At 53.1% G+C, this 21785-nt stretch overlaps 3 protein-coding genes across 6 annotated transcripts in view; 1 reads left to right on the top strand and 2 right to left on the bottom strand.

Moving 5' to 3' along the window:
* LOC134562705 (zinc finger protein 239-like) overlaps positions 1-21785 on the bottom strand; it is a 281290-nt gene that overhangs the window by 132093 nt on the left and 127412 nt on the right. The window lies entirely within an intron of this gene.
* LOC134562703 (zinc finger protein 883-like) overlaps positions 1-21785 on the top strand; it is a 191106-nt gene that overhangs the window by 106427 nt on the left and 62894 nt on the right. The window lies entirely within an intron of this gene.
* Positions 7357-10192, bottom strand: LOC134562724 (uncharacterized). Its single transcript, XM_063420252.1, has 8 exons — positions 10070-10192; positions 9786-9923; positions 9363-9539; positions 9081-9236; positions 8809-8922; positions 8353-8455; positions 8039-8095; positions 7357-7724 (listed from the first exon to the last, which is right to left on the bottom strand). Exons 1-8 carry the CDS (start codon positions 10175-10177, stop codon positions 7585-7587), a joined length of 993 nt encoding a protein of 330 aa, XP_063276322.1. The 5' UTR covers positions 10178-10192; the 3' UTR covers positions 7357-7584.

Genomic DNA, 21785 nt, shown 5'->3' with positions numbered 1-21785 from the left:
GGCACCAGGCTACCTCACATTAAATGACACTTCCATTATATAACAAATTAGGAACTTTACATAGATTACAGTCTGAAGTGGAAGGACAGAACAGGGAATTACTCAGAGTTCCTCATTTCCAGCAGCAAGAAAAAAATAATAATTAAAAAAAAAGGCTAATAATGTGATCTTCTGAACTGAAGTGATATAATTATTATAGGCACAGAAAAGAGTTCCCCTTCCTGGTCAGAAAGACAAAGGCATTAGTTTCATATTAAGCACACTTTACTCCTTTTGAATAAACAAGGACATATTTTTAAGAGTAAATGTGGTTCTTCAGGGCTTTCTTAACTGGCAGTCAAAATGACTTCTACACAGGCATACAGGGAATTTATGACATAGAGGATATAGGATGTCTTAAATCACCGAGAAGTTTGTCAACTCTGAGATTTTCCTATCTTCCATGAAAACAATTGAAAAATAACTTCTTTAGGTATTATGTACTCTTGGTAATTCCTGTGATAATTAATACATAGTTACATGTAAAACAGTATCTAATCTAATCCCTTCCATTTTGTTTGCTACCACCAGACAGAAATTATATTTTCCAGAATCCAAGAATCCCAAAATATATAGCTGAGCATTTCTGAGAGAGTGCCTAGAGCTGAGAATCCTACAGCTTGGCTGGGACATGAAAGATGTCAGCCGAGGCAGACGGCAGCAGATGAAAAGATGGTGTTTGCTGTTAGTTTGGTAATAAGAGGGTGAGTGCTCCAAAGTTGGCTCACAATTCTCTGGTATCTTGCAATAACTAAAAAGTCTTTTCACAGCAGCACAATAACACATTTTATATAAAAGTTGCAATTTGGTAACCTTTCACAATTTCACTGCCTCCATTTCAGTGCACAGAACCATGATGGGGTCCCTTTTAAATGCTGAGAGATAAGAGACTGATAAAAGAAAGATAGAAAGTGTGAGAGGGAGAAAAAGGTAAAAGGTTTCTGCTCAGGGCTCTAAATTAATACATTATTGATCAAAACTTGAATCAGAAAAGGTCAATGATTTGGTCACAACTAGCCTATATTCTTTCCATCAATTCATATGCAGTCAATATCCTATTATATTGCTACTCTGAAAGGATGTCTAGAGGAATAATGTGCTTGAACAATGCATTCCAGTGAACCTATCTGATTGTAACTATGGGATTCTTTTTTTTTTTTTTTCTAGTTATCCAAAAAAAAAAAAGGATCTATAAAACACACAAGAAGCACAGATACTGCTGCAACAGCTTGGGCACCAACATGCAGCTAACACTGGTGAAAGCTGTACCAATCTCCATCTTACAGCATGAAAAAGTTATTTGAATTTGATCTTCTTTACATATATATATATATATGCTCGAGGAAATACTTCTAATTCTTACTGATTCCCCAGGAAACAGATCTTCTGAAAGCTGGGATCAGATAAGATCGGGGACTAGAGAAACGAGGGTCCAAACCAATATGGTTATATTGCAGGTTCTCCGCTTTATTCCTTGAGATGGCGGGTTAAATACAGACAGAATAGTTTACAAGAACAGGTGCATTCTGATAGGCAGTGAGAGTAAAGAAGTATGTAAGCTATTGCAGTTTAAGGCAGCCACCGTGTTTTCTCAGTAACTGTTCTATGCTATTAACACGCATACCTTAACACAATTTCCAGTGCAAAACAAGCTTATCTATTTCTACGTAGGGCAAACGTCTGAGGCCTAGCAGGCCCAGGCCTGAGGCCTGGTCTGAGGCCCAGTTGTGGATAGCTCTACCTTATGATATACGCTATCCTGCTACAGTCTTCCAAGCAGCTCAAGGCAGCGTTAACGTTCTGTGTAACTTCCTCCGCCGTGTCATGTTGAAATTAGCGTTGTGTGATTATAGCTCTGTGTAATTAGCTGCGTGTATGAGCAGAGCAGGAATGCACCCTGCAGTTGATTACCCGGTTTTCAGTCAGCAGGGGCACACACACGTTTCCCCAGTGCTCAGGGCAGCAATGTGGGCTGAGCTCTCAGTGCTCCTGCCCCAGGGGCACAGCACCCTGCAGGCCACGGGCTCCCTGCTCTGTTCCAGGAGCTTCCACATCCCTGCTGGGGCCCTGAGCTTCCCTCCAGGATCCCTGCCAGTGGAAGTCATGGCATTCTCCAGGGTTCAGGGTAGCTTGCCCAATAACACACAAAACAATAGCCATAAAAAGACAGTATGACAATACAATGAAAAAAGAAAAGTGCCAGAAACAGGGACCGTTCAGTTAGAAACCAGTTATTGTTAAGAATAGGCAATAAAGATAACATAGGAAAACCTACAAATACATGGTGGTGGTTAGTGGCATAACTGAGTGTTAGATGTGTTGCTTGTCTGCTCAGTTACAAGGAAAATACATTTAATCTTTTGATTTCCTGGAAAATGTTTACTTGAAGACAGCTGGACTGTCTTCAAGTACCAGGCAAACGACTTAATTTTGCTTTTTTTTGAACAATTAAATAAAAAATATACCAGTTCTGTTTATTAGCTACAGAGTTGTGCAACACCTGCTGCTAACTTGCAGCAGATCTGCCTCTACAAAGAAATTAGAGAGTTCAGAGAAAAAGATTTGCCTTTGCTTTTCCCCTTTCCCAATCTTCTTTGTTTTACTCTTCCTTTCTTTTTCATTTCCTTTTTTTTTTTCTTTTGCCATTTTTGTTTTCTTCTCTCTCTTTCCTTTTTGTAGCCAGAAAAACCAGAGAAGCTGCAAGGCAGTGGGGCTCTTACCAAACAAGAGGGCAGCATTCCCATCGCCTTTGCTAGCTAGCCACATTCAATGCAAAAACCCCCACGTGAATGTGATGTGAGAGGTGTGCGAAAGCAGTCCAGCTCCCTCCTTCCCCTATAGGGAATAAGGACACTAGAAGGACAACAGGGACACTAGAAATTCAGTTTACAGCCTGACTTCTGTTGTATGAGGAGGTTCTAAGGAACTTATTACCAGTTTGGTTTTGTTACTTGCGAGTGCTTCTGAGTGTGCATGTACAAGAACTTCCATTAAAATGATACATTAATCTTCTACCTAAGTTCTACTGGAGAACCACTGGGGTATCAGGAAAAATGAATTATAAAAATCAGTACTGAACAGAAAAAAGGGACTACTGAAAATGGAAGATTTTAATTGACCATTTCAGCCTTCTTCAGAACTTTGGTTTGGTTCAATGCAAAGTCAATAAGAAATAGCAAATTTCTAAAATGAGAGGTATGCTAGACGCCTTAATAATTACAGAGAATTTCTCCAGGTGTTTTCTTATCTGGTTCCCATGGTAAATCATGAAGTGTGAATCCTTTGTTTTGCTACTGGTTTTGTAACTAAAGATAATAATTCAGATTTCAACATGTTCCTTTGTCCAAAGATTAGAGCAACAGCTATGGAAAGCAAGACTGAGCAGGCTCAAGCCTTTTAGTGTCACAGAGTGTATTTTACAGCAGTTGCATTGTTCTTGTCAAAATTCATTCTCGATTGACCCATATTCTCTCAAACAGCTGAGCTGTCTTTTATGCAGTTTTATTGTTTCTTTTCTTTGCATCCTAAGACTTCAGCCATGGGCATGTACACAGGGAAAAAGGGCTGGAATATATGTGGGGTTTTATTTGCTGCTGTTTGTTAGTTGTTGCTCATGACTCAACTGCTGCTGGGAAATACATCATTTTTGGTGGCTGTATCATTCTGCACATGTGAGAGGACACCATTGATTTCACCCACACTGCAAAGGATTCTAAGATAAAAATTTAATTTTGCATTCAGCCTGAAGCTTGAAAGAAATTGTTTCTTTGAATTCATGTCCACTGCAAGTTTCCTGGTCCAAGCCAGAAGTTGATCTGACTGCTTGCTCCACAGGCCAAAGAGAATAACCAGCAAACCTAAGAGTAGGTTTTACAGAGCGTGTGATAAGGAAGTAGGGCACAGATTCCAATCTTCTGTAGCCAAACCATGTGGAAATGTGAGAACTCCTGAAACTATGTAAAATGAACTATTTAGCTCTCAGTCTGGCAACAGAAGACTTAGGCACTGAAATTATTTGGAAACAACGAAGATGATTTAAGTAAAAGCTGTGAGGCTTCAGAAGCTCAGTGTGGAAGACCACAATGTTTCCTACTGTCCATGAACTCAAATAGCAGATCATCACACACACTGGGGCATATTGTGAGTTGGAATGGGCTGGAAGCAGGATGACAGGAGGGGCAGAGCAGAGGCCTGTGACAAGGCTGCTGTGACAAGAATGAGGGTGGCTGAGTTTGTGTTTCATGTAGATAGACTCTGAAACCTTATTGTGTTCCCAGTTCAAAGTAATCCTTTTGGGGTGTAGTTTGGAAACGCTGCCTCTCTCACTGCTGCACCAGGGGCTTGTGCCAGCTCTCACACCCACGGCAGCTCCACGTGCAGGTGCTGTGGCAGCGCTTTGGGTGGTGCCCCCACACACGGATCTGTGTCAGTCCGTGCGCTTATGCAGGGGCAGTGACCTGCTGCCCCTCTGGGACAGCTGCCATCCTCACCCTTCCCAGACACACACACCTCCAAATATCCTTGCTGTCTGCAGCCCTTGCTGCTCCCCTGTGTGTGCCCAGCTGCACTCCCTGCCCCACTCCCTGTGGAAGAGCTTCTCTACATCACATCAACCCTATTCTCCTACTTTATTCTGATTTTCCTCTTCTCTGGTCCTGAGAAGGAAATCAATATTCTGGCACCTGTGGGTTCTGAACAGATCACTTGGAAACATTGATCTGGAAGAAACATTTTCTGGGGAGAAAAGGTTTGCATGCCTGTGATAAAAGTTCTGCCAAACATAAAACACTGGGCAGAAAACACATCAGTGCCTCTTACAGAAAGCCTAACATGTCAGAGGGGAAAGGAAAAGCAATACCCAATACAAGTTGGAAAGTGAATTTGAGATCCAATTCCTAGGGAAAAGGAGTCCTTTCTTTTTCAGGATGGATTGACTTACATCCGAATTTTTCCTTTTAACATAGTTGAATATTTGAATTTATTTTCATTAATTTTCTTCCAAACCAATGTTTCTGTTGGTATCTAATGTTATTGATGATGTAAGTATTTATTGCTGTCTATAAAGATGGCAAATTAGTACACAGAACTGATAGGAGAAGGTCCATTATTTTTGCAGTTAATAGAAGTGAAATATATGCAGAGGTGTCCTTCAGACACATTTTGAAGTCTTTATTAAAATACAACTAAAAGGCATTGCATAAAACAATATATCCCATTAAAATCTCACCATATACTCTTGCTATGAACATCTTCCCTTCTTAGCACTCAATTTAGAAATCTGTGGAACCACTTGCATCTTTTTCTCTGAAAAACCATTCAGCAATCCAGGGAGAGATATGATGGAATTATTCCAGTTCTCATCACAGCTGAAAAAATCTCCTCTGTTCTTATTAAAAATATTCATTATTATTTCATCAGGTAATGTTAGTGGCAAAGCCACAGAATTAGGTTCTGTTGCCTTTCAGTGTGTTTGGAATAGAAAATTAGTTCCTTTTCCTGAGATATTTGAAAATAAATGTCCTCTGGAAATCTGGATTTCCCAAGAGATTTGAAAGTAAATGTCCTCTAAAAATCTGGCAGGATAAAAGAGCTTCAGACAATACCAAATTAAAGCGCAGCAGACACAGTTCTTACATGGCTGCTGTGAAGCAAGTCCTACACTTCAAAGCATTTCATTTTTCAAGGTCAAATTCAGGATCTAGTTGCATTTTCCTGTGCACTTCAATGACTAAAGATGCAGTTCAACCCACTTGCACCTCAAAACTGTTGGTGAGGGCTTTCCCAAGCAGAATTCCAAAGCAGCCCAACAACAGAACAAAGCAGGTTTCAGTGGCTTCAGGAGCCCTTAAACAGTGCATATGAACTGGAGGGGCTGGTCCACCCTTAAGGAGACAAAGCTGTGCACGTCTCTTTAGCAGAGATATCTATTAGCCCAATTTCTTCTTTCTTACTATTTCACTACTTAAAGCGAAGGAGTCCAAAGGCCAGCAAGCTGAAGGGAGGTGTTCCTGGTTACCTAGCTACTGCAACAACACACTCATCTGTAACAGTGAGAAATATGATTGGACAGAGATGTTCTGCTTCAGCTATTTCCAACCATACCATCTATCAGCAGTGGAACGGTTGTTTTAAAAGTATAGGTAGAACATGTATTCTAAAGTGAATTTGTACATCTTAATCTCCTGAAAAATGTTTTTCAGAAAAAAACCAAAAAGATATTACATCTGATTTTATGTAAAGACTTGACCATATGTTTCACCTTTTACTGTATAGACCGTAAGGAATTGTAAGTACTTGTCGAACACAATCTTTCCCAAACATAAGTTCTCTCTTCTTTGCTAGAACAGAATTAATTCCCCAAATCTGTTTCCACGTGTGGCTTTGGGTGCGCAGCTGCGGGCCCCCTACAAACACCAGCTGCCCGCTGCCACTTCACCTGCCTGAACTCCTGCCTGCGGCCTCGGCACCAAAACCAGGCTGTGGGCAGCCAGGGAGCAGAGCCCTGTTCCCGCAGGAGGCTCTCCTGCCTCACCTTCCAGGATGCTCCGCTGTGCGCAGCCCTTCTCCCGCCCGCCCGGAACGCTCTTGGGACAACAGAGCACAAGCTGGCCAGCTCTGGGGCAGCAGAGCCCAAACACAGGCACAGGGAGATGCAGCGGCTGTTTTGAAGCCGTGCCCCAGAGAGATGGGGACGGTCCCCTGTCTCTGGTCTCTCTGGGCTGGGTTTTGGACTGGGTCTGAGCCAGGGGCTGCCGTTCCTCACTTGTGGGCAGAGCACAAGCGCCACAACTGCAGCCAGCATGCAGGCACTGCCTGACAGTGCTGCCTCCACTGGCACGCTCACGCCTCTGGTCTCAGCCGCTCGGCTGCTGCTGCTGCTGTTCCATTTGCTTTAGGCACAGGCAGAGCTCACTGCTAGGCCACCATGGCCTCTGGTTCTGCCCTCCTCCTGTCCCCGTGCGGGGATGGAGCATTGCTGTGCTTGCAGGAAGCTCTTGGTGAAAACTTCCAGCACGGCAAGCTCCTCTGCCCTCCGTGGATGCTTGCCCTGCAATCCCTCACGACTGGCTTCAGAGCATACTCAAGCTGGCTCTTTTAAAACCCAGGGTCCTTGTTCCCTTCAGCGTGCTCAGCATGTGTGTGAAGTGCTCCATGCTGTGCAACTGGACCTGCAGGACCTGTTCCTCTGCAGCCTGAGGTGCCCTTGCTCCCCTGTGTCCGTGCACAAAGCACAGCATGCAGGAGAAGGGCAGCAGGGCTCTCCTGTGTGTCCCAGGGCTCAGGTTTTGCGCCGCTTCAGCTGCGCAGAGTCACAGGTGAAGTCAAAGAAAGCCAACTTTATTAAAGGAAGGCGAAGCAAAGGGGTGAGCTGGGAGGCAAAACACAGGATGGGTAGAAAAGGGTCTGAGGGCTGCAGGGAGGGAGGGAGCTGCCAACAGGAAGGGAGACGGCAGGGAGCTCCTGGAGCTTCCCACAGGCTCAGCTGTGAGCAGCAACAGCTCTGCCTGGAGCACAGAATGGTCTGCTCTGCAGGTGGTGCCATCTTCACAGGGATGTGGAGATCACCGGAGGACGCCAGTTCTCCTCATCCAGCAGACAGAGTAGGGCTGATCTTCTGTCAAACAGCAGCTGGATGAACTGGCTGATGAAGGAGGGGCTCTCGTATTCCCTCAGGGCCTGAAGGGCTGCAAGAGAGAAGAACGGAGCCACGGTCAGAGGCTGGATTGCAGGAATGCAAGGACACTCTCCTGCCAGGGCCATGCCATCCGTCTCTTGCCATGGCCAGGAGGGAGCGGGAGACAAGGGCACGGTGCCGCAAGGTGCTGGCCACGGATCCCGCAGGTGTCCCTGGAAGCTCTCCGCGCCGGGCCCGCGCCGCCCCTCGTCCGCACAGGGAGCAGAGCAGAGCCCTCCGCAGCCCGGGCAGGGCTTGGAGCTCCGTGCCCGGGATCTGCAGCTGCCCCGGCGGCCCCGCTGCCCCGCGGCTGCCCTCACTCACCCTCAGTGAGGAGCTGGAGCTCCTCCTTCTGTCCCATCATGAGCACTCCGGCAAGCCCTGGCAAGACAGAGCGTGTCGCGGCCCCGGGCGGCACAGCTGCTCCCCACGGGCGCTGCCGGCGCTGTGGCCACACGGCCTCGTCCCCCGCGGGGCTCAGCCGGGCCCTGGCGCACGCTGAGCCCAAGGAGGGCACGGCTGCGGGAGGGCGGCGGCAGCGCCGAGGGCGGGCGGGGCAGCGGCGCCCGGGCCCGGCTCCCGCTGCGGGGGAGCAGCCGGGCGGGGAGGCGGGCAGGGCCGCCGGGCTGGTGGCTCACCGAGGCACCTGACGGCCGCCTGTCGCAGGGGCTCCTGCGGGCTCTGCAGGCACGGCAGGGCCCAGCGGAGGTGCTCGGCCGCTCGGCTCTCGTCCTCCAGCAGCTGCGGAGAGCGCCAGCAGGGAAGGCTTGGCGCGGGCTCTGCCCCTCGGCCGGGCGCTCCCTGCGCCCAGCGCCGGCCTCCCCGGCCCGCACAGCGCCGAGGGGCAGAGGGCCGGCAGCTGCCCGGGGAGCCGCCGTGCTCCAGGCCCGCAGCCCGGCCGGGGCTCCGTGGGCACCCGGCTCGGGGCCGGAGGAGCCCGGGCCAGAGCCCGGGCAAGGGAGCGGCGTGTGGGGCGCGGGCTGGCTCCCCTGGGTGCGGCGCTGGGCAGGGGGACAGCTGCCAGCCCCGCACGCTGAGCACCGGGGCCAGGGCGCTTCTCCAGGCTGCGCCTGGGCCTTCCAGGCTGTCCTTACCAGGCACTCGGCGAACTTCATCCGCTGCTCCATCGGCGGCTCCTCCCTCAGCAGCTCCTCGAGATCCCTCCTCCTCAGGAGGCGTGCCGCACGAAGCAGAGCTTGGCGGGAGGCCTGGAGAGCAGCAGAGAGGCCGAGCTGGTACCAGAGCCCAGGGCACAGGAGGCGCGTCCCTGTGCCAAGGCCGGGCGAGGCTGGAGCCCGCCAGGCGGCAGGGCCGGAGGCAGCCGAGCCCCCTCCCAGGGGTGCAGCAACATCCCACAAAACCTCACCTCTGCCACATGCTTGTTCTCGTCATGCCAGCGCAGGAAGAGTGGGAACAGGCTCCGGCTCACAATTCTCGTGAGAGGATTTTCCCCCTCTTCCGCTACCAGCTCCATCACCTTGCAGAAGAGCTGGATGGAGAGCAGCTGCACATGGCTGTTGTCCTGGAGGAAAGGAGAAGACCTCAGCACCAGCTACTCCGGGCCCAGCAGGGCAAAGGCCCAAAGTTGCACAGGGCACAAAGTTTCCAGGCACATCCAGTGCCCGTGGCTGGGGGCACAGAGCCTTACGTTCTGAAAGTGTGGCAGGAGCGGCTCGGCCAGCTTCGAGACGGTGACACTGGGTATCTGGAGGTCTTTCTCCTGGAGCATACACGTGAGCACAGTGAGGCTCATGGCGACCATCTCTCCGTCTGGGTCGGCCAGGTGCTCCACCAGGTGTGGATACATGCCGCGTATGCCTCCGCCCTGGGTGCAACACAGGGCTGTGCTGTGAAGCCGTGAACAACCGCAGCACCACCAGCGGCCTGGCCCTGCAAGCCCAGCCAGCTGCCGCAGAGCCAAAGGCCTGTCCCGAGGCACTGGGGCAGCTGAAGCGGGAGGCAGCAGAGCTGGGAGCAGCTGCCTCAGCCGCTGAAGCCCAGCCCAGCCCAAGGGGCTGCCTTCCCCAGCCCCACGCTGCCAGCACGGCTCCAGCCGCTGCCCCCTTCTCACCAGCGAGGGCTCCTTGCTGAGCAGCACGGGGCCTCTGAGCCCCAGGCGCAGCCTGTCCCTGCACTTGCTGGGCAGGTGCCTGGACATGACCGTCAGGGCACTCTGACCGTGTTTGCTCAAGTCCAGGCACTCCAGGACCTGGAAGGCACAGAGCAGTGACGGGAGCCGGCCGGCAGGAGCCTGGAAGCGCACAGGGCGCGGGCACCGTCCCAGGCGGCTGCAGCTGCGAGAGGCCAGAGAGCTGGCAGGCAGCGCAGCCAGGCAGCGCTGGCCCTCAGGCTCACCTCCACAAAGAAGGCCAGGGCAGGCAGATCCCAACGTGGCTGCTCCTCGAGCAGGGTGAGCAGGCAGAAGGCGATGCGGGGACACAAGGAGGTCAAGCCACGGCGCATCTCCCTGCCAGGGGGAAAAAGGCAGCAAGGCCCTCAGCCGGGCTGGCAAAGCTCTCCCAGAACTGAGTGGCAGAGGTTTGATCTTTGCCCGGCACCCTGCCAGGGGACATGGGCCCATTGGGAGGTGGCTGCTCCTGGGCACCCTCTTTCCTCTCCCAGCCCTTTCCAGTCTGCTGGGCCGTCCCTTGGTGACAAGGCACTCTCGCCCACAAGCACGAGGGGGCAGTGCGGGGCCCTCTGGGCACAGGGCACAAACGGTGGCGGTGGCAGGGAGAAGGGGCTCTCACCTGGCCAGCAGACCCGCTGCATAGTGCTGGGTGTGGGCACAGAGCAGGGTGTCCCAGATGCGCTTGCGCTCCAGATCCAGCAGCCCATTGTGCCAGCTCAGCTGGCACAGCAGAGCCTTCATGGTCTGCACTGCAAACCTGTGTGCAGAGCAAAGGCCGCGTCACGCCAGGAGTGCTGGCCCTGGCCCCAAGGGCTTGGAGAAAAGGACAGGATGACTAGGACCTGTTGGGGTTGCTGGGAAGGCGGTGTTCCTCCTGGCACACTCTCCAGAAGCTCTCAACCTCCTGTGGCATCTGCTGTGTGGTGTTGACAATTTGGAAGAGCAGAGCCACGAAGAGCTGGGAGGAAAGAGAGCCGGCGGTGCCGTGCCACTCGGGCACGTGGGCCATCACCCACCACTGGACCAGAGTTGCCTGCAAAAGACAAAGCACCCCGGGGTGACACTCAGTCCCGAGGTGTCTGTGTGATGCGGGGGGAGTACCTGGCCTGCTGCCCCCGAGCTTTCCCCTAGCCCATCTTTGGGCCCAGCTCCTGAGGCAGGGAGAGCATGGAGAGCTGCTGGAGAGGTGAGCTGGAGGCCGAGCAAAGGCCAGCTCCAGAGACTCACAGCCAGGGCAAAGACGGCCTCGCTGTCCCCTCTGCAGAAGAATCTGCCGTGCAGTGGCCTGTCCCCCATCACAGAGAGCAGTGCGCAGAACACCTTCTTCACTGCTGGCCTGGACGAGCCGATGGTTCTCCACATCAGTGCGGCAGCCCTGTGGGACCAGAGCTGTGCGTCACTGCTGTGCCCTGTGCAGCTGCCCAGGGCCGGGTGACAGAGGCCCGGGGCACTGAGGGGCAGGCAGGGAGCATGGCAGCAGGCTCAGGGAACAGAGGGGCACGAGGGTCCCGGAGCTCTCCGCCTGTCTGGCAGACCCCACTGGACAGGCTCTACAGGGCCATGGGCCCTACAGACCCGTGAGCCCTGAGCTCTCGAGGCACTTGTGCCCCGTACCTGTCACAGGATGGGGCACAGCGCAGGAGGCTCATCACCAGGTGAGCAGGGTGTTCTAGAGCCAGCCTCAGAATGTCCATTTGCAGCCCGGCCTCCACAGTGACACAGGACGTGAGTCTCTGGTGAATGTCCCTCACCATGGCCGGCACCTGCAGGAGGCGCAGGAAGACTTGGAGTGCTGTCCAAGGGAGCAACTTGCCCAGCTTCCCCCAAGAAGCGCCTGCCTTCCCACCACATTGTGCTGGCCTCAGAGGCTGAGGGGGCCCAGCAGATGTGGCTTGAGGGGCCACACGGTCCTGGGAGGCCTTCAGGCCTGGCCGTAAGCTGCTTACCTGCAGGTGAGAAGAAAAACCCTTCTCTTTAAAAACCTCCAGAAGGGGAGCTGGAGTGGCAGTCCCAGTGCGCGTGGCATCCGTCTTGGAGATGCCCCACGTGTGGGTGCTTGTGGTGGCCACGGCCTCAGTCAGGGCCACGCCAGCCTTCGCCCTCACCTCAGCCGTTGCCCTGGCTGTGCCCTCGGTGGAGGCTGTGCTGGCACCTGGCTTTGCCTGCAGCTCGGTGGGCCTGGAGTCAGGCTGGGCTGTGGCCGTGGTTGCTGCGGCGGTTCTCCTCCTACGCCGAATGTGCAGGAACCTCCACAAGATCTGCAGCACAAGGAAGGGCGGGAGGAGAGAGACGTTCCCTGCTACGCTCCAAGCGTGGAGCTCGGCCCAGCAGGGACAGCAGGCCCGGCCCAGGTGGGGATGGCCACAGTACCTGCGCTGCTCTGCAGAAGCGGCCACGGGCGGGCTCCTGCTCTCGTGTCCCGTCCTTCCCTGCATCTGCCAAAGAGCGAGCGCAGCCAGAGCTGAGGGACCGTGGGAGAGGCCGGAGAACAGAGGCCAGGCCTGAGGCCCCCAGGCAAGGACAGCCCCCGGATGGCCAGGGGACAGAGCACGGCCTCCAGGGGGCCAGCCCCAGGCCCTGTTCCATCCTGTCTGCTGCCATGTCCACAGGGATGGGATGGAATGGCGCCAAGCTGGCTGCAGGCACTGGCCCTGCTGCCTGGCTCTGCAACTCACCATCCTGCAGCGGCTGCAACTGCTGCGGCGCTTCAGGCTCCTGTGCTGGGGCAGCTGCAGGGCTTCTCCTGTTTCTGCCCCGAAGCAGCCTGAACAGCTGAGCACTCTGCCCGCCATCGCCTGTCTGACCTTGAGGGTACCTTTGAGACAGGTGCCTCAGGAAAGGTCCCAGTCAAGGAGTGTCGCAGTTGTGCCTTCGAGGCACCTGCCACACAGAAGCCTCAGGAAGGCTACAGGACAGCAAGTCCTGCCCTCTGCTCTCAAGGGGCTCCTTCCACAAGAGCAGGAGACTCCTCGTGAGCAACTGAGGTCACAAGTCCCACGGCCTGGCCACAATGGCACTGGCCGCAGGGATGGGAGATGCCTCGGGAAAGCTCCGAGTCACCAAGTCCTGCAGGCTGGCCGGGAGGCTGGCCGCAGGAGCAACGCCTCGGAAAAGCTCCGGGTAGGCAAGGAACAAGCTGCTGGGTGGAGGTTCCTCACAGCACCGATCTCTCGCCTCCTGTCCTGTTGCGTGCTCCGAGCACTGTGGCGCGGCTGCGTCACCGCCAGCGCCTGTGTCAGCGCGTGTCACAAAGGGCCGCTTTGACACCCTGTCCCACGGTGACCGTGCTGCGCCGTGTCACAAAGGGCCATGGACACGCTGCCTCCTGTCCTGGGGCCACCCCAGGACATGCTGAACCCATGCTGAACGTGCCCCTGGTTGGAAAGAATCCATTGTCCCGAGTGTCTAAGACAGCCTGGGACACTCCTGGACCGGCCAAGTGCTCAGGGATGGAATCTCCACGGTGCCTGGCCCACACAGCCCAGCTCGGTGCTGGCTGGCAGCACAGCAGCTTCCAGCAAGCAAGAGGCAAAGGCATCTTGCCAAGAGTTGAAACACACCTGATAGGGAAGATGGCATTTGTGTGTGCATGAAGGCCTTTGAATTCACAGCTCTCCAAGAGAGCTCTGGGCCTCTCAGCTGGACAGAGAGGATCCACCTCAGACCTGTGCTCAAACAGGAGGGGAACACACCCTGCTGCAGGTGCCTGGCTTGGTCTCCACAGGCCCAGGCAGATGCCAAAGCTGCTCCTCACAGCCTTTTCGTAATTCGTATTTCTGCATGTAGATATCATGTATTCTGATCTTTTTAATATACATCCTACAGGATTTCATACTACACTCTTAGTCAGACTGAAAAGGAAGAGGAGACACCTGAGGAAGATAGATGGAGTTTCAAGTACATTGATACAAGTTGATATAACCCTGGAGATAGTTATCCTATATTTAGGAAACTTTTTTCTGTGAAGTTCTTTCAGGAGTACTTCTGTCGCCCCCCCGAGTAATGATCCAAATGTGGGCCTAGCTCTGCTCTGTTCCTGATCACATCCCACAGTAGTTGTTGGGGAAAAAAACATATATTCATGGGTGCATTAACATCTGGCTAGTGCTAACCCATGACATTGCTAGAGGAATGGGAGGAGGTATAAGACAGTAGTGGAACACGTGAAATATTTGCTGCAGCCTTTTTGCATGCTGTTTGTAGTATTTCTTCAGCACTAGGGCCTGCTGCGGCGACAGCACGTACTGGGGCTAAAGGAGGATATAAATCTGGTTCTTGTCCAGAATCACTAGGACTAGGATCAAACGGATCCTTTTTCTCTGGATCATTATCCTCAGGTGATGTTTTGTTAATAGAAACAACATAATCTGATGGCGATGCAGGCAGAGAATCCATTAGAGACATGATCTGCTTCCTTAAATTGTTGCAAAGCTGAGTATACCCCACGCCAAGTAATAATATCATCAGGGTGGACATGGTGATGAGAAATTAGGTGGGTTTTTAAACATTCACCAACCTTTTGCTGGTGACTGAGGTCACCAGAACCATCTGATGGATACCAGGACAAAATTGTTTGACCCATAGAAGTAATAGGATGAGGCTTTGGCCTTGGAGTTTGTAACTCTGTTCCCTGGTGATGTGCAACAGACTGTTTTTATGCCGTTTTGGGGATTTTGTGTCACCTTTCCCATGATAAGAAATGCTGCCCAACTATTCACAAAAGGCTAACTTGTTTCACAGCCAGCGATGAAAGGAGCTCCTTCGTGATCAGCTGAACACGCGCACCCTTGATTCAGTAGCGGTACGCCACCAGCCTGGATCACGTCAGTAGGACTGAAGCCCCTGTAAATCAGGAGCAATTTGTTGCCGTATGAATGAGAGGCTCACAAGCTGAGAGCAAACTGAATCTGTCTATTGCAGAGTTACAACAGTACTTATACACTTAGTGTGAGAACATCTGTTCAGTTCTTCGTGTGCAACCCAGCTGCAGGCCTGTAATAAATCCCTCGGCCTGACGGTTTTGCTTCTTTGCTCAAGATTTGCAAGCTTTGAAGAAACAGGACGCCTTTCCTGTTCTCAGACAGTGTGTAATCCACTTTCTTCCATGCTTCCCAGGATTCTTCTGCACTGTCAGGCTTGCTTCTTTCTCACACTTACACATGTACCTTTTTGTTTCCTTCTATGATTTCCATTCCTGTTTCAAGACTAATGGCTCTATACCTTTATCTTTACACATACCTGATGTGTTTGGCTGAGGTATCCATGAATGAGACATCATGAGATGTAGGAAGTTTCCCCATGTAGGGATTGTTTTTCTTGGGGTTTGCAGGCTGTGCAAAGTATCACTGCACACAAAATCTCCCCTGACTTTGTGTCACCTCCCCACTAAATAATCTTTTAGTACAGTTGGGCTTTCAACTGTACTAAAGCTTTCAGAAAAGCTCTTAATACATTCAGAATCATTTCTGCAGAGGTTGGAATCTTGTCATCTGCACGTTTGTGTTTTGTTGGTAAATAAGGAGGTTTTGCAGCAGCAGCAGAGATATTCTTAGCTGACAGCTTAGGGGTTGAGGTAGGTTCCCCTTTCTTCTGGAATTTCTTCCTCCCGCCCAATGTGCAATTCTGCTGGATGTTGAATGTTTTGTCAGGAGGGTCTGGCCTATGGTGCAAAAGGACACTCACAGCCCAGAATCCAAAAGTTTCCATACCATCTGGACTGCTTCTGAGCAAGGTCACGTTCACAGCCCTTACAGTGCTGTGCTTTGCAGTGGTAGCTGGACGGGTGTTGATGACAGCAGTGTTTTGGCTCCTGCTGAGCAGCGCTGTCCCTCTGACATTCCTTCCCCTGTCAAAGGGGATGGGAGTGGGCAAGATCCTTGGAGGGGACACAACCAAGCCAACTGACCCAAATTAGCCAATGGGATATTCCACACCATGTGACGACAGCTCAGATATCTAAGCTAAAAAGGAGAGAGGAAGAAGGGGGGGCATTTGTCAGTTTTCAGTGTTTGCCTTCCAGAGGAACCATAATGCATGCTGAAGCCCTTCTTTCCAGAAAATGTCCAAACATCATTGCTGATGGGAAGTATAGACTGACTTTTTTTCTCCTTAGCCTATGCACATGCAGTTCTTTGCTTCTTTCTTTCTTTCACTGTAATAAAACTGCTTTATCTCACCCTGCTGGTTGTTCTCCATCTTATTCTCTCCCCTGTCCCAGTGGGAAAGAGAATGATAGAGCGATGGAGTGGGCACCTGGCACCCAGCCAGGGTCGACCCTCTACAGTCATTTTGGTGCCTGAACATGGGGCCAGATAGAGGTGGTGAAATGGACTCTAGCAGGAACCTCGGGCAGCAGGCCAGAACAGCAGAGGAGCACAGGCCCAGGGTGACAAACAAAGTTTAGCAATAAGCCCAAAGCTGTGGCAGGAGCAGCAGGGGCCAGGCAGACCCAGGGGTGTTGAGCTAAAAGTCTACTAAAAATGCAGAGCAGTGGCAGAAACAGCGGGGGCTTGGCAGCCCTGGGTTAAGGGGGGGGTCGTTTTGGGCTCCCGCAAGCAGCCCTGAGACGCTCCCTTTGGGAGGGGGTTGTTGTCCTGGTTTTCCCTGGAGGCACCTAAGCAGATGGTGAAGATCCCTCCCAGAGTGGTGGGGTATTGAAAGGCCCCAGTTCAATGGGCACACTTGCAAGCAGAGCCTCACCCACAGTCAGGAGAAGCCGTGAAGGAAAAGCTCTGCAGTAGCAGCGAATCCTCTGGGCAGCAGCAGCAGTCCAACACCAAAACCTCAACCATTTGCCTTCCAAGCCGTGCCCCACAGCTAAGGGACAGAACAGCCCCACAGCCTCTCCCCCTGCCACAGGTATGACTCCCAAATGCTCCTTTCCCTTGCCTGACTCCTTAGTGTGGGATGTAAGAGGTCTGGCCATGTCTTTTGTTTCTTCATTACCCCTAATTGTCCTCTGCACAACTGCTCCCTTCAGAGGATCTTCCTTTCAAATGGGAAAAAATTCCTTAAAGAATCCAAACCAAAACCAGGGTCTCTATTTTGCTGTCTTCAGACAAAATTAAATACTAAAAAACAGCTAAAATATAGGATCAAAAAAAAAATTTCTTTGCTTATGATGGCACAGATCCTTATCAAATTCAGGGATCACTAAATTTTCAGCTAAATACGATCTCTTTCAACATGTAAACGAGACAGACAGTCCTGACCTACAGAATCCCAGCAGTGCCTCTCAGCACTCCTGCATCCATGTCAGGATGCTGGCCAACACAGGACTGTCCTGGAAACTAAGGCGGCTGACTTTACGTTTGTGTGGGTACCCACAGGTCAAGGCCAAGGGTGTTCCCTCAGGATAGGGCAGTCCTGAGGGGTCTCCCAAAAACTGCCGAATATCGGCCACTCCTTGTGGCACCAGTTGCTTTCCTGTGGAATGTTCTACCTGCCCTGAGAGTAAAGAGGGAGTTTGGAGAAGGAGCTTGCCAGGCTGTTCTCCATCCCTTACCAGTACTGATTCTCCTGCAGAAAACACGAGGGGAGAGCTGTGATTTATTGGCAATTTAGATATCTGTACCAGGGGAAGGATTAGCCTTTTAGCAATCTACTCATTTGTTTGGGCTACTTTTGTAACACTGAGAGAACTTCCATTCCTTGAGAGATTTGACTCCTTAAGGGAATGAGGTTATCATCATCCCTTCACAGAAAACCATTTACAAACCAAAGAATAGACATTTTTTTGCCTCTGTGTAGTGTTATGTTTTGTGAAGTGACTTTCAATGGATGATGTTAAGGCAAATGAGTTGCAGCTTTGAGATGGGATGCAAACTGTCAAACCTTTCACACTGTCAGGCCATTCCCAATAATTTAGGAACTTTGCAACTTCTTGAAACTACTTCAGTTGAGCAAAGGGGAAGGAAAGCTTCCCTGAACTGATGATTCTTAAATGCCAGATTCTTCTGTGCCTTCTTGGCAAATGAGATTTTATGCTAAAGGAAATGACTTTAATGAGAAAATAATTCCAGCATGAAGGAAGAGCTTTGAACAGAGACCAAGTTTCACCAGCAGTTGCTCCAGGTGCTCCTGCCAACAGCCCCTGTAGGAAGGAGCACAGCCCCAGTGCACTTTGGCTTTGGCTCCCTCTGGCAGAGAAGCCCCCTGGGGCACAGGTCTCTGGGGCAGGAGAGGACACCAGCACTGCCAGGGCTCAGGGGTGGCAGGTGTGCTTGGGTGGGACTCTGCCACACCTGCTGATTTCAGTGCTTCCCTGGCCCCAGGGGTCAGAGCAGCGTTTGTGCCCTGGCCCACGCGTTCCTTGTGTCTGTCACACCTGCGGGTTTAGGATGTCCTTCAGCCAGGACGTGTCCCAAGGAGGCCGTGCCAGCTTCTGGGGAAGGCCCTGTCCCCTTTCTGCTGTGGCTGCATCGGCAGCCCTGGGGGCTCCTTCTGCTGCCCTGAGCCCACAGAGCAGGGCAGCGTTTGCTGATGGTTGGAGCTGTTCCTAAAGATCCTGTGGGGATGTCTCAGACACTTGGGGAGAGGGATTCCTTCCAGCCTGGGCCACTTTGGGTGGCCCCAGGGCAGGTGGCAGGGTGTGCAGGGGCCCTTTGTGACACGGTGCAGCATGGTTACCATGGAATGGAATGGAATGGAATGGAATGGAATGGAATGGAATGGAATGGAATGGAATGGAATGGAACAAGGTGTTACTCGGGCCCTTTGTGACACATGGTGACATAGGTGCTGGCGGTGGCACAGCCACACCACAGTGCTCAGAGCACGCAACAGGGCAGGACAGGACAGAGTGGTGCTGAGAGGAGTCTCCCCACAGCACACTCGTTTCTGTCTCACTCGGAGCTTTTCCGTGGAGTTACTCCTGCAGGTGACCTTGCGGCTACACTGTGGGAATTGGTGACGCGGAGGTTTTCCAAAGCATCTCCTATCCCTGTGGTTTGTGCCCTCCAGGCCAGACTGTGGCATGGCAGGCAGATTTCTTGGTCTGTTCAAAGTGTTAAGAGGGAAAAGAAAGAATGACCCTGGAGCTACCCCAGCACAACAGCCTGAAGAGCCGGAGCAGTTCGAGACACTGCAGGATGGTGAGTGGAAGAGCTGGGCCCCAGGGCTGATGGCTGCAGCCAGCTTGGCCCCATCCCATCCCACCTGCTGTGGACATGCCCATGGATGGGATGGAAGAGGGGCTGGGGCTGCCCTCCCCGCAGTGGCCGTGCTCCATCCCCTGGGGCATCCCGGGGCTGTCCGTGCCTGCAGAGCCCAGGGCTGGGCTCTGTTCTCCGGCCTCTCCCGCAGCCCCTCATCTCTTGCTGCGCTCACTCTTTGCCAGATGCAGCCATGGAGTGGACACAAGAGCAGGAGCCCGCCCGTGGCCACTTCCGCAGGACACTGAAGGTACCTGCAGCCATCCCCACCTGGGCTGGGGCTGCTGTCACTGCTCAGCCCAGCACCACACTTGGAGCACTCCATGGAACGTGTCTCTCTTCCCTGTCCTTTGTTCTTCTGCAGATGTTCCGGAAGTTCCTGCGCATTCGACGCGGAAAGACCAGCACCACAGACACTGAGGGCACAGCTGAGCCTGACTCTGGGCTGATCGAGCTCCTGGCAGAGCCTGATGTCAGCACAGATTCGGCTGAGTGCTCAGAAGACTCTGACAGTGCTGCGAATGATAACTGGGCAAAGGCTGACATGGCAGTGACTGAGGATGTGGCAATCACAATCACCAACGATGGAGGGACTGAGGGCATTGCAAATTCCAACACCATGCCCACTCCCACTGTGATTCATGCTCCTCCTATGGATTTTTTCCAGAAGAAGGGTATTTCTTCTGAGCAGCAGGTAACCAGCCTGAGGCCAGGCCTGGAGGCCTCCCAGGATCATGTGCCCCCTCAAGCCATGGCCACTGGGAGCCCTCAGCCTTTGAGGCCAGCACTGTGTGCCAGGAAGGGAAGCACTTCTTGGGGGAAGCTGGGGAAGTTGCTCCTTTGGACAGTTCTCCAAGTGTTCCCCATGCCTCTTCCAGGTGCCAGCCATTGTAAGGAACATTCACCAGAGACTGGCATCCCATGTCACTGTGAATGCCAGGCTGCAAACAGACATTGTGAGGCTGGCTGAAGAGCATCCAGCTGATGTGGTGCTGACCCTCTTGCACTGTGCCCCAACGTGTGACAGGTACAGGATGTACCTGCCTCGAGAGCTCAGGGCTCAGCAGCCTTTAGGGCCCATCGCCCTGCACAGCCTGTGCAATGGGGTGTGCCAGACAGGCAGAGAGGTCCAGGACCCTCAGGACCTTCTGTTTCCTGAGCCTGCTGCCAATGCTCCCTCCCTGAAATTCAGGGCACCGGGGCTCTGTTACCTGGGCCCCAGAGCTGCACAGGGCATGGCAGTGTGACTGAGATGCCCCTGACACAGAGCTCTCATCCCACAGAGCTGCTGCCATGATCTGGAGAACCATAGGCTCGTCGGGACCAGCAGTGGAGAAGGTGCTGCCAGCACTGGTCTGTGTAATGGAGCACTGGCCACTGTACAGGATGTGCACCTCTGATGGGGACAACAAGGATGTTTTTGCCCTGGCTGTGAGTTTCTGGGCCTTTGCTCACCCCCAGGTCGCCTCTCCAGCAGCTCTCCATCCTCTCCCTGCCTCAGGCACTGAAACCTGGGCTAGGGGCAGGCTCAGGGGGCATCAGGCCCACTGCTCCCCCTGCGTCTCCCCTTGTGACCTGACACCTCGGCACTGAGTGCTGTCTTGGGCTTCTTCTATTTCAGGCAACTCTGGTGCTCTGGGTGATTCTCCAGGAGCCTGAGTGCGATGAGGCAATGACCCTTTATTCCTCCCGCCTGTCTGTGGCTCTGCTTCTCCATATTGTCATCACCACACAGCAGATGCCACCCAAGGAAGTTGATAACTTCTGGACAGCATGCCGGGAGGAACACTGCCTTCCCAGCAACCCCAACAGGTTCCAGTCCTCCCGTCCTTCCCATGCCCTTGTGGCCAGTGCCAGTGCCCCCAGTGTGACCTGGGCTTTGCTCTGCACACAGGTTTGCAGTGCAGGCCATGAAGGCTCTGCTCTACCGGCTGCAGTGTGACAGAGAGGTGATGGCCATGGAGCGCAAGCATGGCTGGGACACGCTGCTCTGTGCTGACACCCAGCACTATGCCATGGGTCTGCTGGCCAGGTGAGAGCCCCTTCTCCCCGCTGTCCCCGGCATTTGTGCCCTGTGCCCGGGGTGCCCCACACAGTCCCTGTGGTCATGGGCCACAGGGCCTCATCACTGAGGGAAGGCCAAGCAGACTGGGAAAGGCTGGGAGAGGAGGGTGCCCAGAAGGAGCTGCCTCTCAGTGGGCCCACATCATCGCCAGGGATGCTGGGGAAAGACTGGACCTCTGTGAGCCAGTCCTCTCCCTGAGAGGTTTGCCACCTCCACCTCAGGGTCTTTTTCCCGACAGGGAGATGCGCCGTGTCTTGGTCCCTTTGTGTTCCCGCATTGCACTCCAGCTCCTCCGCCTGCTCAGCACGGAGCAGCCAAGCTGGGATTTGCCTTTACTGGCATTTCTTGTGGAGGTGAGCCTGAAGGCCAGCGCTGCCTCTCTGAGCTGCCTCCCAGCTCTCTGCCCTCTCATAGCCGCTGCTGCCTGGGACCGTGCCTGTGCCCTGTGCTGCTGCCTGGGCCTGGCCCTGTGTGGTTCTGGGCTCCTGCCAGCCGGGTCTCCTGTAACTGCCCTGTGCCTTTCAGGTCCTCGAGTGCATGGATTTGACTCGATGCCACGCCAGCATCCTCTGGTTCATGTCGAGGTACCTGCTGGGCAATTGCAGGCAGAGATGTCGCCTGGCACTCAGAGGCCTCGTGGTGCTCAGCAAGGATCCCTTCATGGTGAGAAGGTGGCAGCAGCTGAAGCTGCACTGGGGAAAGCAGCCCCATGGGCTGGCTGGG

This window comes from Prinia subflava, chromosome 30 (assembly GCF_021018805.1).
Source record: "Prinia subflava isolate CZ2003 ecotype Zambia chromosome 30, Cam_Psub_1.2, whole genome shotgun sequence".
NCBI classification, from domain to species: Eukaryota; Metazoa; Chordata; class Aves; order Passeriformes; family Cisticolidae; genus Prinia; species Prinia subflava.
The sequence above is the reverse complement of the archived record's forward strand: the minus strand, read 5'-3'. Positions and strand labels throughout refer to the sequence as shown.

Excerpts from the sequence above, each read along its gene's own strand:
- LOC134562724 (XM_063420252.1), bottom strand. The coding sequence starts at position 10,177 with ATGCGCCGTGGCTTGACCTCCTTGTGTCCCCGCATCGCCTTCTGCCTG. Across the intron at positions 9,540-9,785 it reads TCAGCAAGGAGCCCTCGCTG|GGCGGAGGCATACGCGGCAT; the intron begins GTGAGAAGGGGG and ends TGTTGCACCCAG. Across the intron at positions 9,237-9,362 it reads TCCTGCCACACTTTCAGAAC|GACAACAGCCATGTGCAGCT; the intron begins GTAAGGCTCTGT and ends CCTTTCCTCCAG.